This window comes from Dromiciops gliroides, chromosome 1 (assembly GCF_019393635.1).
Source record: "Dromiciops gliroides isolate mDroGli1 chromosome 1, mDroGli1.pri, whole genome shotgun sequence".
Classification (NCBI taxonomy): domain Eukaryota; kingdom Metazoa; phylum Chordata; class Mammalia; order Microbiotheria; family Microbiotheriidae; genus Dromiciops; species Dromiciops gliroides.
The window spans coordinates 502729406-502750637 of record NC_057861.1 but is presented as its reverse complement, the minus strand read 5'-3'; the positions used below and the strand labels follow the sequence as shown (position 1 = coordinate 502750637).

At 41.4% G+C, this 21232-nt stretch overlaps 1 protein-coding gene across 9 annotated transcripts in view; it reads right to left on the bottom strand.

The window, feature by feature from the left end:
• The window catches only part of LOC122732845 (myosin phosphatase Rho interacting protein), a 252893-nt gene extending 235696 nt beyond the window's left edge, over window positions 1–17197 (bottom strand). For all 9 annotated transcript variants that reach the window (XM_043973249.1, XM_043973281.1, XM_043973272.1 and 6 more), the window contains exon 1: window positions 16372–17197. In XM_043973249.1, coding sequence (XP_043829184.1) covers window positions 16372–16491 — 120 coding nt within the window. In that variant the 5' untranslated portion in view covers window positions 16492–17197. The remainder of the gene's footprint in view (window positions 1–16371) is intronic.
• Between the last annotated feature and the right edge of the window lie 4035 nt (window positions 17198–21232).

Here is a 21232-nt window from a genome sequence, read left to right as displayed (position 1 = left end):
TCCCCACCACCACTGCCTAACAACAATATCTGCACAGAGGTGGTGCTAAAAGTATTCATGAATTGAAGACCAAATTCCAGATCTCCTAGTTACAACCATTTATGTCCATTAAGCACTTTACTCATAACGACCCCACAAGCTAAGCCGTGCAAATGTTATTATCTCCATCTAACAGAGGGGAAAACAAGACACAGAGTAGTTAGGTAAGTTTCTAGTAAGGTTTAAAGACGCAGTTTGAACCCAGATCTTCTGACACCCATACAGCCATTCTTTCTACTATAAAACAGAGAGCCCTTCTTTCTTGCTCAGGCAACTTCCAAGGTGTGGAGATCAGTAAGAAATGTCATTTGAAGGGAAAGGTTTAGGAATAAACTAAAACCCAGGGGAAATTGGTCAAAATGCAAGTGGAAGGCATTTCACAAACATAAAAGCATGACCACTGCTCAGATTCCTTCCTGCCCTCCAAGGATTCTCCAGGCAAGCCCTACAACACAAGCCAACTTTTAAAATCTCTCATCATCTGCCAGCCCCCATCATCTCTGCAGGAGTTGGGACAGCCAAGAGTGAGCCCTAACCAGAGCTTTCAAACATAGCAAAAGAACAGTAGCCACCAGGAAATAGACTAACCCAGAGGAAACTCGAAAAAAAGAAAGCCAAGAAAAGTCGGGGATGGGGAGGGAGGCCTGAGTGGGAAGGAGGGAAGCAGAGCTGGCCAAACAGGAAGATTCTGGGTAAGAACCAGCATTCCAGGAATGTTTCCAACAAAGGCCACCTGTGCAGAGAATACCAAGGAAGTAAAAGCACCAAGACCATAGCCAGATAGCAGGCCCACAAGCTACATCCTTTATTGAAAACAGCACTCACCAAGTCACCTAAGAATCTCAAGTCCATAGTAATTGGAAGTCCAATTCTCTCTATTCTTTTCTTTTCTTTTTTTTTTTTTTAGTGAGGCAATTAGGGTTAAGTGACTTGCCCAGGGTCACGCAGCTAATAAGTGTTAAGTGTCTGAGGCCAGATTTGAACTCAGGTACTCCTGACTCCAGGGCCGTTGCTCTATCCACTGCGCCACCTAGCTGCCCCATCAATTCTCTCTATTTCATATACTGGGCTGAGGTCCAGCAACAGTAAACTTAAAGAGTCATTCATAGGCACTGAAGTACCTACTGTATGGAAGGCACTTTGCTAGAGATGATGAGTAACTCAAGGTTCTTGTACTCAACGAACTTTCAACCTATAAAGCAGATACATATAAGTAAATATTCTAAGACAAAATCAAAAATAGAGTATTCCCTACTTACTGTATAAGAGGTCAAAGCTATGAACAGTTTTCAAAAAAGGAAAAAAATCAAGCTATCAATGACCACACAGAAATGTTCTCCAAATCCCTAAAAGTCATTGGGTTTGGTTTTTGGTTTTATTTTGGTTTTTAAGGCAAAAGAAAATAGCTCTTCTTAAAAGGACTTATATGAATTGATGCAGAGCAAAGTGAGCAGAAGTAAGAGAACTATTTATACAATGACTATCACACTATAAAGGAAAACAACTGCAAAAAGTCTGAGAATAAGGAACTGAATGCAATGACCAATCACAACTCCAGAAGACTGATGATAAAGCATGCATCCTATCCCTTGTCAGAGATGATGGACTGAAAGTACAGAATAAACATATATTTTCATAAAGCTCTTTTTCTTTACTATGCTCATTTGTTAAAATAGGAGGACTTTTTAGGAGGAGAGGGAGGACATTTTTTTAAATGCAAAAAAGAGATCAAAAGGAAGTTCAGAAAGACATACTGACAAGTAGGGACATGTTGGAACCACCAGGTCAAATTTAATATATATTTAAGGGATAAGCCAACTATATGTAATAGAGATTCACAGTATCATATACAACCCTCTTTGGCTGTTCTTTGTAGAAAGAAATGTCTGTGTATGTTGATGCTTGTCAATTTCAAAATAATAATGATTTTCTTAAAATATCTTTTTAAACTCTGAAATTTCACCTCATACCCTAAGACGACAAAAGATGAGAACAGTCAATGTTGGAACAGCTGTAAGAAGGCAACAAAATGAATACCCCAGGCTTGGAGCTTTGCAGTGGTCCCACTGTTCTGGGTTTCAACTTGGACATTACGCAATTAAAGTGACTAAGTGTTCCATACCCTTTGACCTAGCAATCCCACTCCTGGGCATATTCCCCACAGAAGTCAAAGACAAAAACAAAGATCCAACACATACCAACAATTCATGGACAAAAAAAGGGAAAAAAGGCTGGAGACAGAACCATAGCAGAATTCAAAAAGCTTGCAGGGGTGGGGGCAGCTAGGTGGTACAGTGGATAAACCACCAGCCCTGGATTCAGGAGGACCTGAGTTCAAATCCGGCCTCAGACACTTGACACTTACTAGCTGTGTGACCTGGGGAAAGTTATTTAACCCTCATTGCCCCACAAAAATTAAAAAAAAAAAAAGCTTGCAGGGGGAAAAAAACAACCTATAGCAATGAATTTAATGAGATATTATTGTGGAGTAAGGAATGATGAATATCAAGAATTCACAGAAACAGGGGAAGATCTATAGAAACTGATACAGAGCACAACAAGCAGAACCAGGAGGACACAGCTCTAGAGCATTGTAAAAGGTTACTGAAAAGAAATTAAATTAACTAAATGAAAAACAGTCTAAAGCAGATAATGAAACATACTTTGTCCCTCATGGCAAGGAAGTGAAACAGCTATTAGAATAGAATATTTTATACATTCTCAGGTGTATCTTCTATTTCCCTGGCCTTCTATTCACATTCCTCTTCCACTTGACAACCTTTCAAATATTTGAATATAGTGCAGATGTATCATACCTCCTCCAAGTCCTCTCCAGGATAAGCATCCCTTGTTCTTTTCTAGGACCTCAGAAGTTGTGGGATCCTAGAGTTTAGAGGTGGGAAGGACCCTAAAGATCAAATAACTAGTTTAGGGAAGGGGTGATCAGGAGAGGCTCTGTGAAGGGAGCTAGCAATAAAAACAGGGCTTTAAGGATGGGTAGTATTTCAACATGTGGGGTTTGAGGGAAGTGCCAGGAATTAGGACTGGCAGTACTAACTAAAAGATGGAAGAGCATGGCGGATTAAGTGAACATGATGAGTTGTTTGGGGATCGAGGGTGGGGGTAGGGATGGAAGTAATGGGAGACTGGGTTACAGACAGGTTATAAAAGGCCTTGAATGACTAAGAAGTCTAGATTTGGGAGCTAGAGCTCTAACTAATCATTCTGCAATTTATGGTTGTTCAGTCATTCAGTTGTGTCCTACTTCATGACCCCATGGAACCACAGCATGTCAATACTGTCCATGAGGTTTTCTTGGTGAGGATACTGGAGTGGTTTGCCATTTTCTTCTCCAGTGGATTAAGGCAAACAGAGGCTAAGTGACTTGGCTAGGGTCACACACCGAGTAAATTATCTGAGGCCAGATTTGAACTTGGGTCTTCCTGACTCCAGGCCTATCACTCTATCCACTGAGCCATCTAGCTGCAATTCATACACGAACTTAAAAGGGGGGGGTGGGGAATAGAAAGCAGCAAAGTACTGTTTGTATAAAACAGCTTTTGTTGGTTAAGTCTTGCTGACTCACACACATACACACACACACTTCTTATTCTGTTATAGGGGATGACTCTCTGGAAGGGGTAGGAAATGATATATAGTAAAATATATGTGTGTGTGTATGTATGTCTACACACACACAGAGATCACATTAAAACAATATGGTTTAGGTCATTTAATGAGGCAGATGAATGAGAACAACCCAGAAGATAAAAATGCTTTCTGCCAATGACAAAACATATTTTCAGGCTTATATTTTTAGCTCAATTTTATTCTAAATGTAACAATACTATAGGCAGCTTTTTCTTAGCAAGAATAACGTGCCTGCTACAAACATTTAACAACTGGGAATCACACTGAATTGTGACAGCTCACCTTGTAAAATGCTTCAAAATATTTTTCATTTTCTACTTTACTTACAATATTGTTGGGGATCCTTGGAGTATACTGCATTTTCACTTAAAAGACAAGAGTTTGCATTTTAAATTTGCTGTTCTCTTTGTAAATGGCTTGGTAATTTTGCCAGAAAGCATGAAACTCTGGCTCTACCATTTAGGCCCTACTGGTGTTTTCTGTGTCACTCATTCTGGGCCTCAATTTCCTAACTGTTATTATCCCCTTTTACTGATGAGGAAACCGAGACTAAATCAGCCTGTCCAGAGATGCACAGCTAGTTAGTTTTCTCATTTGTAAAATCAGGGAGCTTTCACCATCCCTTCCAGTTCTAAATCACTCCATAACATTTATTATGTACCTAACTATGAGTTGGGCACTTTGCTAGGAAGAGGATATACAAAAAGAGGTTAAAAAAAACAAAAACCACACAACAAAACAACAAAAAACAAAAAAACAATCCCTGACTTCAGGGAGCTTACAAGAGATGTTGCAAAAGTGAAATCTAACAGGCCCTGGCAATAGCTTGGATATAGGGGGGCGGGGGAGAGGGGGATGAGAGATAGTGAGGAATCCAAGATGACTCCTGGGTTGTGAAGGACTGAGGGACTGGGAGGATAGTGTTGCCCTGTACAGTAATGCTGGGGAAAGGAATTGGGTGAAAAGATAATGAGTTGAGCATTGGAGGTATTGGGTTTAAGATGAAACCTAGGTTGGCTAGTTAGTCAATAAATGTTTGTCAAGTCCCTACAATGTGCCAGACATTGTATTAAGTGCTTCCTGATTCCAACTCTGCTTTAGCTACCGCCACATTTATGTGTTCTCCCTGCTAGGATTGCGGTCCCTCTCTTTCATGGATATTCATAATTCTTTCTTGGCAGAATAATGTGACTCTCCAATAGGAAGCAAGGAGTATGGTAGAAAGTACACATCTTCAACTAGGAGTTAGATGAACAGAGGTCCAGTCCCACCTAATAAAAGCCAGTATTTCTATAGTGCTATGTGCCAGGCACTGTGCTAAGCACTTTACAAACACCACCTTACCTGATCCTCCTAACCACTACTGGTGTTAGGTGCTATTATTATCTTTATTTTACAGTTGGGGAAACAGAGGCAAACAGACATTTAAGTGACTTGACTAAGTTCACACAGCTTAAGTGTCTGAGGCTGAATTTGAATTGAGGTCTTCCTGACTCCAGGCCCAGCACTCTACCCACTGTACCAACTAGCTTCCCAACCTCTCTACCATCCTACATTTCCACCTCTACCACTAACTCAGCATGTAACTTTGACCCAAGTCACTTACTCTCTGGGCTCCAATTTCTCTCTTTACAAATTTTAGGGTTAAACCAGTTGACCTCAAAAGTCCCTCCCAACTCTAAGATTCCATGATTATGTTATGATTATAGTATTACAAAATATCTTATATTTGCAAAGCACCTTTTTTTTCCAAGAAATTCAAGACTTTTCCTAGTAATTTTAATTCTTACTTTCCCCATAATCCCTTGGGTGTAGGAATAGATCACGTCTTATTATTAGCTCTGTTTTATACAAAAGGAAAACAGATCCAGAAGAGTCAAGTAAATTTCCTAAAGTCACAAAGTAAGAAGATTCCATTCCTTGATAACAAGAACGGTTTCATTTTTGCCTTTGTGTCTGGTACACTATAAGTTCTTAATAAGTATTTGCTGAAATGAAAAGGAAGGAAAGAAAAGCAGGTTATCGACAATAAACTGCACAACTACATCCTCTTGGCCAAAAGACTGAGCTATTTCAACTGTTACTTATACATAGCAGAGCTGGGAGGAGTCACATCTTCTATCAGACTCATCAATTCCCCTCTGATCCATTCTACATGTCACTGCCAAAATGATCTTGTTGGTACACCATGCCAGGCTAAATCATGTGCTTTAAAGGGCACTGGATTTGAAGTCAAGAGTCACTTAAACAAATATGCATTAAGCAATTGTGCTCCAGTTAGGTGTAAGGCACTCTGCTAGCCATAAGGAATACAAAAAACAAAACATTCTTTAACCTCAAAGATCTTATGTGTTCTCTCTCTCTCTTTCTGTGTCTCTCTGTGTCTGTCTTTTTGTGTCTCTAACTCTGTCTCTGTGTGTGCTTCTCTCTTTCTCTCTCTTGTTCTGGGTCTTGACTACCTGGGTGATCTGGGGTATGTTCCTTTACATCTCTTTACGGAAGAGAGAGGAAAAGAGTTCTATTGGCCAGTTCAAGGCACTTGAGGTCACTATATATTTTGTCTCCTGAGAAATACAAATAATTAAGGGAAAACATACAAGTTCTGGAAGAAACAACATTTAAATCAGGGAGGAAAGGGGGGAAAATCCCAGAAGAAATAACTTCTGTGTCTCCTAAGACGATGGCCTAATAATGTCAAAGTCCACTAAATTTTGTTTAAATGTCCACTGCATTTTTATAAGGCACACACAAAGTAAATTGGGGAATGGGGTAGAGAGAAGAAGGAGAGAGCAAGAACTGTAAGGGAGGCAGAAGAGGAACTGGTTGGTTTAGGTCATTTAGTGAACAAAGCTTGAGTAAAGAGCAGATGCAAAGGAAGTTGGGACTGCTAGCAAAATCACTGTCTCCCTCCTTCAAGAGAAAAACCTTCTGGGGAAAAAAAAATCCCAAGAAGTAGAAGTCCAGCCTAATCTGTCCCAACACAAAAGAGCTGTCATTTCAGAAAAGAACAACTCCAGATGTGCCCTGAAGACTTCACTGTTCCTCTGAGATCCACAGTTCAACTTCTTAAAGAAAAAAAAAAAGTATTTTAAATAATCAAGTGCCTCCCCATACCATTAATAACAGCTCAATAATTTAAATAAAATTGAAAATAGAAAAGCATTTATTCTCTGCTGTGTTGGGAATACAAATAGAAAGTTAATCCCTACTTTCCAAAGAGCTCACATCCTAACTGGGGGAGACAACACATAGAGGAAAGTCTGGCTGCAGGGCAGTTGCAAAGGTCCTAAGGTACCAGTGGTATGTCAGATATTAAGCCCTGGCAACCCTTCATTTTGCCACAAGGATTGTAGTTGGTAACTTTCTGATTATCAGTGTCTTCCAGTGCAATGTATGTCATCAAGTCAACAAATATTTAATAAGCACCTACTGTGTGCTACTGTGAACTAAAGATTGAGAATACATAGAAACACAAAATCTAGTCCTTACTCTTAGGGAGCATCCATTCCAGAGGATGAAACAACATGCAAACAACTATAACAAGATACATACAGATAAATTTGAGATAATATTAGATGAAAGGCACTAAAATTAAGGACCAGAAAAGGCTTCTTATAGAAGATAGAATTTTAGCTGAGACTTGAAAGAAGCCCAGGAGGGCAAGAGATGAAGAAGAGGGAAAGAATTCCAGATAGGGGGAACAGCTTTGCTCAGTGTAAAAGCCATATGATTTTACTTAATCTAATAGGGTTAACACTATTTGTTCCCATATATACTCTTATTATCAAATTGATAAGCATTTACTAAGTACTTACTTTGGAAAAACTGTCAATAGTCTCTCTCATCAGATTTATAAAATTCTCTTGATAAAGTTTTTTCATAAAATAAGGAAGTTTGCCCAAGAAAAGTTTTTCCTCATTTTCTTTGTATTCTCCACAAACTCCTTATAAATCTTCAGAGACTGAAGTTAAACTTACCCATAATTTCCCTGATTCAACCAAGGGAAGCATTCCTAGAGTGTCAATTATAACTTTAACACTTAGTGTCTCTGTTTTTAAAAGACAGTAACAATCCTCTCTGACCTCTGGAGGAGAGGTTTTTGAAATAGGTGTTTTATATTTCTCTCTGTGGTAAAAAAAAAAAGTTTCAGTCCCCTAAAAATCATTTCAGAGTATTCAGGGGGCGGCTAGGTGGCACATAGGATAAAACACTGACCTTGGATGCAGGAAGACCCAAGTTCAAATCCAGCCTCAGACACTTGACATTTACTAGCTGTGTGACCCTGGGCAAGTCACTTAACCCTCATTGCCCCGCAAAAAAAAAAAATTAAATACAACATACAGAAACCATGATAGAAAGCACCACTTGACAAACTTTTAAGAAAAAAAACACAGCACTAACATCAGTAACAATAAAAATAATAACATGCATAATGCATTAAAAATGCAAAAACATTATATATAATTTGAAAATGAATCATAAATAGTTGATGGAGTATATCCTTCTATTTGTAGGTTGTATTACTCTAATTCTATTTTGACCTACTGATTTTTCTATATCTATGTCCAAATTGGTTGCTGTTATAGGCCCATTACCAATATATATATTTTTTTAGTGAGGCAATGGGGGTTAAGTGACTTGCCCAGGGTCACACAGCTAGTAAGTGTCAAGTGTCTGAGGCCGGATTTGAACTCAGGTACTCCTGAATCCAGGGCTGGGGCTTTATCCACTGCGCCACCTAGCCGCCCCCCATTACCAATATTTTTAACTTCTATTTCTTGTTTTCTTAGCTTAAGGGAGTCTACATTGTTCTAAATTGACCCTCCATCATTGTTTTAACTAGGACCTCCCTCAACTGTAGGCAAAGTGGTCTGATTTTCTCCAAGAAACTATTTTCTCCTCATTTCTCTGTGCTGACTAGGGAAATAAGCTTGGGCTTCAACATTCTGAGTTGCTACTTTAGTGCAACAGTTTCTTCTCTAGCACCTCTTGATAGTTCTTTTGTATCAAGCAGATGGCTTCTTTCATTTCTTGCATACACAGGGTTGCTGCTCTACTTGATTTTTTTTTGATTCCTTCTTCAACTAAGGCAGCTTATAATAAAATTTTTCTAATTACGAGATATTTGCTTAATTTCTATTCCAAAGATGTCATATATATATATATATATATATATATATATATATATATATATATATATATATATATATATATATTCTGACGACCAAAGTCTTTTAGCAAAATTTTCTCATCTTTCTTCAATTCTTGATAGCTGGGACCTAATACCATAGCTCATTTCTCAACATTGGTTCTTTGAACGTCAGCTTCATCTGATCCAAATTAAAATTCTCTTCTCAAGTACATTTGACATATTTATGATCATCTAGCCCACATTTGTAACAGAAACTATTTCTACTTTTCTGACCGCATGTGGTTGGTGTCCTTGTATCAAATTGCTGTGATCTGATGACGAGGTCATTCTTACTACTGGGTGACATCCATCCTTGACCACCTTCATTTTCCAATGCTAATGCTTTGGAATTCAACTTGTCATATACCAACTCCAAATTTCTCTTTCAAGTACATTGATTATTTACATGGCCATCCAGGCCCATATTTGTTTAGGGTTTTTTTGGTTTTGGTTTTTGGTGAGGCAATTGGGATTAAGTGACTTGCCCAGGGTCACACAGCTAATAAGTGTTAAGTGTCTGAGGCCAGATTTTGAACTCAGGTCCTCCTGACTCCAGGGCCGGTGCTCTATCCACTGCACCACCCAGCTGCCCCCAAGGCCCATATTTGTAACAAGATAATTCTACTTCTTCTGTGCTGGTGATCTTACTTCAAACTGTTTTGGTCTTTGTTCTCTTCTTCTTCAATCTTCATAAACAATAATTTGTCCGTTTTCCCACAGATTCTTTGTAAACATTTGTCTTCAAATCTGTATTAAAATTATCTTATTGTACTTCTCTAATCCATACATGAGAAGATTTTCTCATATTAGTCAGCATTGTTTCCCCCTGCTGGGAATCCTTTGCAAGGATATATACCATAGTGTGCCCCACTTAGATGCTACTTTTCTGTTCCACTATGAGGAAGTAAATCTAGCTTCACACATTGACGAGTAAGGACCTATGTCCATTCTTACAGGTGAGCTCTCCTTTTCTGACTCAAAAACTTTCATGGATCCCCTTTTCCAAGACAACCTCAACATTCTTAACCAACTCCTCCTCTTTGTAACGGGGTCTATAAACAGGTACTGTTTCCTTGTTAAGGTGTTTGGTATTTTTGAATGATCAGATTGGGAAATACTTACGGGACTCCACAAGCCTAACTTTACTATGAATTACTTTGTGATCCCCCAATCCTTTATCCTTTCTGCTCCTAAAATTAGGCAACCACTCTAAGCTGCTGTTCAAAAACATTACAATATACATTAAATGTATCAATCTCATCTTTAAAGTAGTGATAAATTTATATTTAGAAAACCAATAAGGCTAAAGTAATCAATAAATACATGTTACCCATGGAAAAGAGGGGAAAAGCTTTAAAAACCACATATAAGTACCCAAGCATAACAGGATTTACTAGGACAAGCTGAACATGTAGCAAGATTATAAAGGTTGGTTATACCAACCAACTTCATTTGTAAGTTACCCCTAAGCCTGCTACTAGACCCATTCCCATATTTCATATTATCCTGAGTTCTAGGGTGATCCAAGAATGTTTGGATACTTTTATATTAATAAAACTATAACTTCTTTCTCATTTATGATTAAATATTATTTAATGAACTGGAGAAACCTTCTTCCTTAAAAGTGTTTTCTATATACTAAATCCTTTAATCTCTTAAAATTAAATATTAAAATTAATGAATAAGCAATTAACAATGTCATCAATAATTACATAGGCATAAATAATTACAGAGACATAAATAAAGAGTTTTACTTAGAAAGTTCAAAGCCAAAGTCACTTTACACCTTCACTGTAACCGTGGGTACACTTCTTACTTCTGAAAACAGAGTCCCACCATTTAGTTCACTCAATATACCAAGCTCTTCTCAAGAACCTTCTTCATCCTCTCTGAAAAGGTTAAAATGGTTTTATCAAGAAAAGCCTCTTCACCTTCTTTCTGTCTTTCCAACTTCTCTCCAATCATGATGAGAAAACAATCTTTTAGCTTCTCTCAAGCAGTCACTCTAGTCTCTCCATGAAATGTTCAATATCATGTTTTTTCATAAAATAAGTTAAAACACTTCTCTCAACAAGTTTTTCCTCACCTTCTTTCTCTTTGACTTCTCCACAAACTCCCCAAAGGTCCTTCCAAATAAAAGTTAAACTCACACACCTTCTCCCTCACTCCACAGTGAGAAGCCCTCATAGAATGGCTGCTAGAACTGTAATTCTTTTTTTTTTTTCGGGGCAATGGGGGTTAAGTGACTTGCCCAGGGTCACACAGCTAGTAAGTGTCAAGTGTCTGAGGCCGGATTTGAACGCAGGTACTCCTGAATCCAGGGCCGGTGTTCTATTCACTGCACCACCTAGCTGCCCCTAGAACTGTAACTCTTAAAAGAGACAATAACAGTCTCTATAGGTCCCTAAGGAGGGACTCTTGAAATAGATGTTACACTAACTTTGACAGTCTTGGGATAGAAACCCAAAGCTCTCAAAAACTTCATCATCATTGATGAAACTAGGATAACCTATAAAGTTCACTGATAAAGATGATATGCTGCGGGGGCAGCTAGGTGGCGCACTGGATAGAGCACCGCCCGGGAGTCAGGAGTACCTGAGTTCAAATCTGGCCTCAGACACTTGACACTTACTAGCTGTGTGACCCTGGGCAAGTCACTTAACCCCAATTGCCTCGATAAAAAAACAAAACCAAACAAACAAACAAAAAGATGATATACTGCTTTCTTCCTTCTTAAAACTACAAATTGCCCTTCTCAATAAACTCCAGTGGTTCCTTATTCCTTCTAGGATCAAATACAAATTCCACTGTTTAAGATCCACAGCCCTTCACAACCTACCCCCAACTTATCTCTCCATGATAATTATATGGTGATCTACTTCCTGGACTTTACAATCCAGCCAAACTAGCTTTCTTGCTGTTCCTTATAACACAGGGCATTTTCTCCAGGACACACAGCTCCATCTCTGTGTCTTTCCATCAGCTATTCCTCATGGCTGGAATGCACTCCCTCCTCACCTCTGCCTCTTAGGAGCCCCTTGTTGCCTTTAAAACTCAGCTCATGTTCTACTGTCTACATAAATCCTTTCCTCATCTCTCAGTTCCTAGTGTCCTTTACCTCCCCTAACCACCCCCCGCCCCCAGCCAAAATTACCTTGCATCTATCTTTTAGACTTTTGTATATGTTTTTTATATGTATATTCTCTCATGACATAATGTAAGCTACTTGAAGATAGGAACAGTTTCATGTTTTTTCTTATATCCCTTGCACTAGAGTAGGTACTTAACAAATGTTTGTTGACTGATTACAAGAACTATGACTCTACTAACTCACCTTTCTTTGCCAAGAATAAGTCAAATGCTATTAGAAGAGGAGCTACAGTGGAATGACCTAGAGTCAGGAAGACCTGAGTTCAAATTCAGCCTCAGACACTTACTAGCTCTGTGGCCCTGGTCAAGTCACTTAACCTTTGTATTCCTTAGTTTCCTCATCTATAAAGTAGAGATATAATAGCACCTCCATCTCAGGGTTATCCTGAGGATAACATAAGATAATATTTCTAAAGTGCTCTGCAAAACTCAAAGTGATACATAAGCACTTGCTATTATTAGTACTCAAGAGGTATGGGGCAGCTAGGTGGAGCAGTGGATAAAGCACAGCCTTGGATTCAGGAGTACTTGAGTTCAAATCCGGCCTCAGACACTTGACACTTACTAGCTGTGTGACCCTGGGCAAGTCACTTAACCCTCATTGCCCTGCCAAAAAAAAAAAAGGTATCCCAATATGTCTTCCCTCTCAGGCATTTCTAAACTCTCCCTTTCAACCAGATTCTTTTTTTTTTCCTTTTTTTTTTTTTGCGGGGCAATGGGGGTTAAGTGACTTGCCCAGGGTCACACAGCTAGTAAGTGTCAAGTGTCTGAGGCTGGATTTGAACTCAGGTACTCCTGAATCCAGGGCCTGTGCTTTATCCACTGCACCACCTAGCCGCCCCCTCAACCAGCTTCTTTATCTCTGTCCAAGCATGTCTTTCCAGATGCAAAAATCACCTCCTTTGCTCTTCCAGCCTTAGCCAGTTACTATTCCATCTCTCCCTGTCACCTCAGTTGCTTTATTTATTGGAAAAAACTGTCACTACCAAGTGCTTCCACTTCCTCACTTTCCATTCTCTCAACTCCTCATCCTGGGGCTTCAGTTCATTGAAACTGTTTTGTCAGTGGTTAACTCCTAGCCACCAAACTCAATGACCTTGTTTCAGTTCTCATCATCCTTTACTTCTCAGAGGCTTTTGACATTGCTGATGATACCCACATTTCCCTGGGTTGAGGAACTCTCCCGGGTCTCCTCCTACCCTGCTAATCACTTCTGCTGGCTCCCAATCTCCTCAGAGAGAAAAGAGAATGGGAGAAAGAGAGGGAGGTGGGAGAGAGAGAGAAAAGAAAGAGAAGCCAGACTAGCACAGGTCCTCAGTATCCCTAACAGGCCTACTGCAAAAAAACTCTCAATGGGTCATCTGCCTTACAAGCTCTAATCTATCCTTCATACCACTGCCAGGAAAAAAAAATCCCTCTTACACCTAACTCTGGTCATCTGTGCTCAAAAATCTTCAGTGGCTCCTACTGCTTGTCTTTTGAGTTTGTTTTTAATATATTTTGTCCCATGAAGTCACTGGCTTTTATTTGGTCCATTCTAATTTTCAGGGTGTTTGTTGCTTGACAAGTCCTATTGCTTGTCAAGTAAAGTTGGGATTCCACTGTCTGCCCTCCACAAAGTGGTACCACCTTACTTTCTAGTTTTCTCATATTACTCCTCTCCCATGTTCTAGGTCCCAGTCAAACTGGACTCCCCTCTCTCTGATCTACCAACCTGCACTGTGTTCAGCCTTGGCTCTGAGCCTAAACTATCCTTTCCTTCTATGCCTGTTGATGGCTGATTAAAGCCAGTCCAAGAGCTACTTTCTCTACAAAGCCTTCCCTGATCACCCCTCCCCTCTTTACTCCTATCCTCATCTTACCTTCAAAGTATCTTGTATTGTAAATCACACATGGAAACTTTGTGAATTTTGCTTTATGTGCTGGACCTCATTCCCCAACTGGGCTCTCAGTTCCATTGAGGGCAAATACAATGACTTACATAAAATCTGTTTCCAACACCTAGCAGATGCACACAGAAGGTGTTTAATAAATGTTTACTGTATAAATGAACAAAATGTAAATAAACCAATCTTAGGTATATTGTAGCATCAAAAATAGGGCTCCCTACATGGTTCCTGGGCCTTCCCCATCTGCAACAGGAATGATTATAACTAGGTCACTATGACTGGAATGCATGGAAATGAAGAGCAACAAAGTTCACTACCAGATCCCCAGACTAAATGGATACATTTAATGGGAAGTGGGGTGGGATGAGGAAGAGAGGAGAGAAACCTAGGAGAGAAGGTCACAGACAGGATTCACTACAATTTATAGGCAGGAATTTATGGGGAACAAGGAGGAGATTCAAGTCTTCAATTAATACAAATACATAAAACCTTGTACCACACCTTATACAGCTATTAAAGCACATTTCCGGCCATCTGAGTAGAAAGGGGGGCAGCTAAGTGGTGCAGTGCATAAAGCACTGTCCCTGGATTCAAGAGTACCTGAGTTCAAATCCAGCCTCAGACACTTGACACTTACTAGCTGTGTGACCCTGGGCAAGTCACTTAACCCTCACTGGCCCCCCCCCCCACACACACACACACACAAAAGTTCCTCCCAGTCTGAGGAGAAAGAGCACTGAGTGGATTGGGGAATCAGGAAACCTGACTGTGTGAGGCTAAACAGTCACTTTTCCTCTCTGGACCTCAGTTTCCCTAACCGTAAAATGAAGCAGTGGTCTAGAACATTTCTGTGGTCCCTTCCAGCCATATATTTCTCTAAGCAGCACATCTGTGAACTGGGTCAAAAAGTATTTTCCCATACTAGAACACATCCCTGGCCCTCCCACTAGCAAAGATACCCAGGTTTTAAATTAAAGGCAAGCCTTTCCTCATGGAGATCTTAGGAAGACTCTTACTCAATCGGAGCTGACAAGAGTGTGTGTGTTGGGGGGGGGGGGGACGGGACAAGACCCAGGCAGTGAGAGAAGATGTGCTTGAAGGAAACAAAGCAAATTGGGTCAGACAGGATCAGAATCTCTAGCCTGGGCCTGATTCCTCTCCTCCTCTCCCCACCCTTTTCCACCCTGTGATCAGGGTTGATACCAAAAGTCCAACCTCCCCACCCCCAAACACTGATTCTAACGAACCCAAAATGGGCAAGTGGTTTGTTTTCTCAAAAGTAATAAAAATCAAGCATTTTTTTGAGTCTCACATACACAAAACCAATCCCCCCAAATCCATGATTCATATCACTAAGCTATGGGAACAAGAAAGGATGTTATTTTTCAGCATACTTCAGGATTCTCCCTTTGTCCAGACTCTGTCTATCAATTACACTTCCCGCTCCTCCTCTTTCCCCCACAAACGCATATTTTTTCTGTTACATTTTTTTCCATATTAGCCTTGAGATTTCATTACCTCCCCCAGCAATGTCTGACATCTTTTCCATAATAGGATTGTAACCAGGCCATTAGAACTTGGGATGGGTGGGGGTGTTACAGTATCACCATTTGCTCTGTATTTCCCCCTCCCCCAGCCTCCCCCCCAAAATCTGTGTTTACTAACAGCTGTGAATGCCACGGCCTGGCCGGTTTATTTACACACAGACAGCAGTAATACCCAGACAGAACAACCTACTCAGTTTTTTTAACTGATTTAAAAAAAAATTAAATAAGACAACCTAGAATGTAAACTTCCTACAATGGCAGAGATGCAGTTAATTGCATTTAAGAGAGATTTCCAGGGCTTTATTGGCTTTTCCCCCCAAAATATTTGTAAAGACTTTGATTCTTGTTTGCATTTTTCTTTCAATTCACTCTTTTGCTCTTCTTAGGGGAAATCCCAAAGCCATTTTGCAAAAACACAACCCACTCATCCACTGGCCTCCTTTCTCCCCAAGCTCTGCCACGGTGGGCTTTGCTTTCCCTCCCCTTCCACAAATTAAATTAAAGCAAATCAAATCCATGACCCTTTATGAGCCTCTCCACATATCAAGTCCAAGGGCTTCTCCATCGCATAGATTGAGCTTTAAAGATCCACGCCACAGGGACGGGGGGGGGGGGGGGGGGAACCACGATAAGCGTGTGGATAAAATAATGGAGAAGGCCCAAAGCTAGGCAGGATGGGAAAAATAAAAAATAAATAAATAAATAAAGGCCAAACGCTGACAGCCAGGGAGCCGAGTCCAAGAAAACCTCGTTTGCAAATTAGAGACTGAAGAAAAAAAAAAACACCATCAGAAGGGGATGAACATGTGCAAGGGCAGCGGCTGAGATCACAGACTTGGGGGTGGGGGGGGAGCCTTGACCTCCTCACCTCTGCTACAAAATTAAGGCAAACCTAAAGACTCACCTGGTTTAAATCTTCATCATTGAGCAAATGAGATTCCCGGGGCTTGAAGCAATTCTGACACTTGCTTTTGTTGAAGATGTTGGCCTGAAATTTCCGGCAGGGGTTCTCCTTCGCGGACATTTTTCGGGTGTCCAGCCAATCTCTAGAGCTGTCCTCTTTACTTCAAGGAAGGAGAGACGGAGAATGCCCCCGCGCCCTGACCCTCGCCCTGGCCGGTTCCCTTTCCCTGGAAGATCATCCAAGGAGCCCCGCGGGCAGGGGATGGGGACTCGAGAGGGAAGCAGAGGGAGAGAGATGGGGAGGGGCCCGAGAGAGCCCGGCACGGTTTCCTCTCGGTTGGGTTGTGCAATAATACCCTCGGATCGGCTGCGGGCTTTGGCAATCCAAGGGTTGGGCGTCTCAAGCCGGTCCCCGCTCAGTTTGGGGGCATCCCAATTTCAGAAGACGCGAGGAGAGGGGGATGGGAGCAAAGACATAAAATGTGGGGTCGACCTAGGCACTGGATCAGTCACTGAAGGAAACGTGCAAATCCATATCCCCAGTCCCAGGAAAAGCAACCAGCCCGACCTATACCACCACAAGCAGGGAGAGATTCCAGGGACGCGGTCGTAACGCCTCTCCCTCCACGACCCGGTGGAGGCAAGCCTTGGGGGTGGGGACAGTCCCCTGGATAAGGCACGAATGCAAGGAGGCTGCAGGCACTGGGCCCGTCCGTATTTCAGGGCCGGGGATTTTCCATGCAGAAGAATCCAGATGGGAAGCTGCCTGGAGGAGTGGGGTCCGAGAGCCCGCCAGCAGAGGCTGAACAGGACGGAGAAATACAACTCCCACCCTCCCCCCTCCCAAGCCCCCCCCCCTTCCCAGCAAGGGCAACGCTGCAGGTGAAAAAACGCCGGCCCCGGGGGTCCCCCCTCAATTAAGGAACAATCCCCAGTCGCGACTTCCCAGGGCTTCTGCTCTTGTACAGCTACAGCCTCCGCGGCTGCCTCCTGGTTTTAGCTCGCCCATGGACGCATCCTCTGAAGCTACGAGTCCTCGCTCCGACTCGTCGGCGAGTCCAGGTTATCCAGGGAGAATCAATGCATGGTTCCCGGGGAAAGAGTCCTCCCCGCCGGCACCCGCCGCCGCTCCCCTTTGCACTCCCGGGCAGTTGCAAATGGTAGCCTAAGCGTCTCGCGCGTTCCTGGGATCGAGCAAGAGAGGGTGGGGGTGGGGGAGGGGTCACTGTTAGAAGAGGAGGGAGGGAGTTAGAAGAAGAGGGGGGGAGTTGGTAGGGGCCGAGGGGTAAGTGGAGCCTCGCCCCTTCTCCGATGGACAGACCGACCTGACCAATGATGGTGGCCCTTGCTTGCTAACAAAGGAACCCTTTGACCAATGAGAACCAAGACGGGGGGGGGGGGTTGTAGGGAGGAAAGAAACCGAGTGAAAGCGCTCCAGAGGTAGGTAACTTTAAAAAAAAGAAGAGAAGGTGGGGTGCTGGGATGGGACATTCAGGCTCGGTAGACTGGTGAGTCCAGCCTTCTTTCTTGACAGCTGCTGGGATTGGGTCTGGGGCCAAGGACAGGAGCAGGGCAAGGCAAAGGAAAGAAGGGAAACTGTTCTTGAAATGAAAGATTGCAACTTCCCCACCCCGTTGCATACTCAATCAGGGTGGGTAGGTAAAAGGCATGGCATGTAATGAACATTGCATTAATCATTCAGCAAACATTCACCGAGCCCCTACAGTGTGTACAAGGCTTTGGGCTGGGGAAAGTCGGGTTGCAAAGGGGAACGTGACGTAGTTGCTGCCCCCCAAAAAGTTACTGGCTAGTATATGTGATAATGTAGAACCTGCTCAGAACTGTCCTCCCAAACCTCAGAAAAACAGCATTCCGTAGATCGAGTCTTTCTCCTCCCTACCTCAGGTTCTTAGTATTCCAAGGGTACTCTTAAAATCAAAGCTGAGGGGGCAGCTAGGTGGCAGTGGATAAAGCACTGACCCTGGATTCAGGAGGACCTGAGTTCAAATATGACCTCAGACACTTAACACTTACTCGCTGTGTGACCCTAGGCAAGTCACTTAACCCCAATTGCCTCACCAAAAAAAAAAAAAAAATTAAAGCTGAGGAGCCCCATTGGTACATTAGTACCAACACTCAGCCAGTTGATACAAATAACTTGAAGCAAAGGCATTTTTTGAAATACCACAACTTGAACAGTAGTTTAAAAACAACAACAATATTCCCTCCCGAAAAGCTGGAGTACATTATCCTGCAAATACACAAGAAGGGACACTATAGACTACACAAATAGGCACATAGTGGGGAACACTTGTGGACAAGGCAACTAGAGTCTGATGCTGCAAGTTCCACATATCCTTTTTCCTATTGTGGTATCCTCCTGCTATTCCTTACTAGGTTCCCTGGACCTGCTCCTCTGGGCATCTCAATTCCTGACTGCTGGTACTCATTTTTCCTCATATCTCAGAAATTATTCTGTTCAGTCAGGTTTGGCTCTTGCTTTTTAAAAGCTACCAGGAGAGAGGTTTATACTTCAGCCGATCTATAATTCCACCAAATTGTTGGAGGGATTTCTTGCACCTCTTGAAGAAGTAAGAAATTCCTTTTAAGAGTTGGGTTATTGGGGGCAGCTAGGTGGCGCAGTGGATAAAGCACCGGCCCTGGATTCAGGAGTACCTGAGTTCAAGTTCGACCTCAGACACTTAACACTTACTAGCTGTGTGACCCTGGGCAAGTCACTTAACCCCCATTGCCCCGCCAAAAAACAAAAACAAAAAAAAAAGAGTTGGGTTATTACAGCATCACAGTTGGAGCTATAGAATCATAGATACAAACATGGAAGGGACCTCAAAGGCCATTTAGTTAAATTCTATTGCTCTCCCATACTGGCCTTGGAACCAGGCAAGTTCTGTCTCTTAAACATAGCAGTAGTGTGACCCTGGGCAAGTCAATTGGCCTCTCATTTTGGTGTTAAACAAATAAAAATGGATCCCTGCAGGTGCACACTGACTTAGAAAGCCAAAGATCAACAATATCTATATTATATTATATATGTATATATATATATATATATATATATTTAACTTCCCAATTATATTCTGATTCTGGCTGGACTCAGGAGTTCTGTCAGCCACTCAGGGTAGAGGTATGTGTCTAGGCAACTCTCTAAGACTAAATTGCAGAAAAGATGTTGACATGCATTAGTGAAGGGAGTTTCTTCATCCAGGAGTTTTCTGGATCCGTGAAATCATAGGTCCAGTTCCTATCACTGTCCCTGAGACTCTTTTACAAACTATGAATAAAACATTCACTTTCACATCCTTTTCAGTCTTCAAATATGTTACTCCAGTTAGCTATTCATTGTCTGGAATGGACAAAATCTAAAAAGGGGGGTTGCCCCACAATCCTATATCTTCCTCCTCAGTAAAAAAAATATTCAGTCCCTGCAAATCATTTGGCTTACACCAAAATATCAGTTATGTAGGTTTGATGCAAGTACCTAATATATGCCATTCATAGCCTGAAAGACAACCTTGCATATATACCATTTATTAGTCTTATGTCATATATGTAATGCATGGTAGCCATAATGGAGTCACATAAATAAACATGTATAGATTATGTGCAGAAATATATGACGAGGGGCAGCTAAGTGGCACAGTGGATAGAGTACCGGCCCTGGAGTCAGGAGTACCTGAGTTCAAATCCGGCCTCAGACACTTAACACTTACTAGCTGTGTGACCCTGGGCAAGTCACTTAACCCCAATTGCCTCACCAAAAAAAAAAAAAAAACCACAAAAAAAAAAAAAAGAAATATATGACGTACATTCCACAATTTAGATATGTAGAACAATACATACTAGGATACACATCATGGAAGCAAATGTCATTAGTATATGCAGAACATTGCAACCAACCTGCACATCAACACTATGTTCACATTAAGGAAATACAGTTTGCATGTGGTTGTGAAACACAAAGTCCATCATTGTGTTTCATCTCTCTACAAAAATAATCATCCATTTTTTCCAAGTAATGACAACTAAGTCTTTTAATTGGCCAAATAGTCCTGGCATTCCTGCTGTGATTTCCTAAGCTTGTGGATGCCTATTAACACAGACCTGTGGTCCTAATCCTGAGCTTATTCATAGGTCAGACTGACTACCACATCCTCCCATCCACCCTAAGAGCCTCTACAAGTAACTCAGCTCCTGACTAGTAGGACTAATTTTACCCAAAATCCCAGAGATCATTCTGCTCACTCAGGTTTGACTTTTTTTTTTTTTGGTGAGGCATTTGGGGTTAAGTGACTTGCCCAGGGTCACACAGCTAGTAAGTGTTAAGTGTCTGAGGCTGGATTTGAATTCAGGTCCTCCTGAATCCAGGGCTGGTGCTCTATCCACTGTGCCATCTAGCTAACCCCTCTTTTTTTTAAATAATAAACTTTTTTCTTTATAGTTTTGAGTTCCAATTTTTATCCCTCTTTCCCTCTTTCCTATCCCCCCTCCCTGAGGTGGCAAACAATCATATATGTATGATTATATAAAACATTACCATATTTGTCATTTTGTACAAGAAAACTTGATTAAAAGAAAAAATGAAAGAAAGTGAAAAATAGCATGCTTCAGTCTATTCCATCAATATCAATCCTTTCTTTGGAGGTGGATAGTACGTTTCATCAATAGTCCTTTGGAATTATCTTGGATCATTGTATTGTTGAGAATAAGTCATTCACAGTTCCAACAATATTGATGTCACTGTGCACAACATTCTCTTGGTTCTGCTCACATCACTATACATCAGTTCATATATGTCTTTCCAGGCCTTTCTGAAATCATCCTGCTTGTCATTTCTTTTTTTT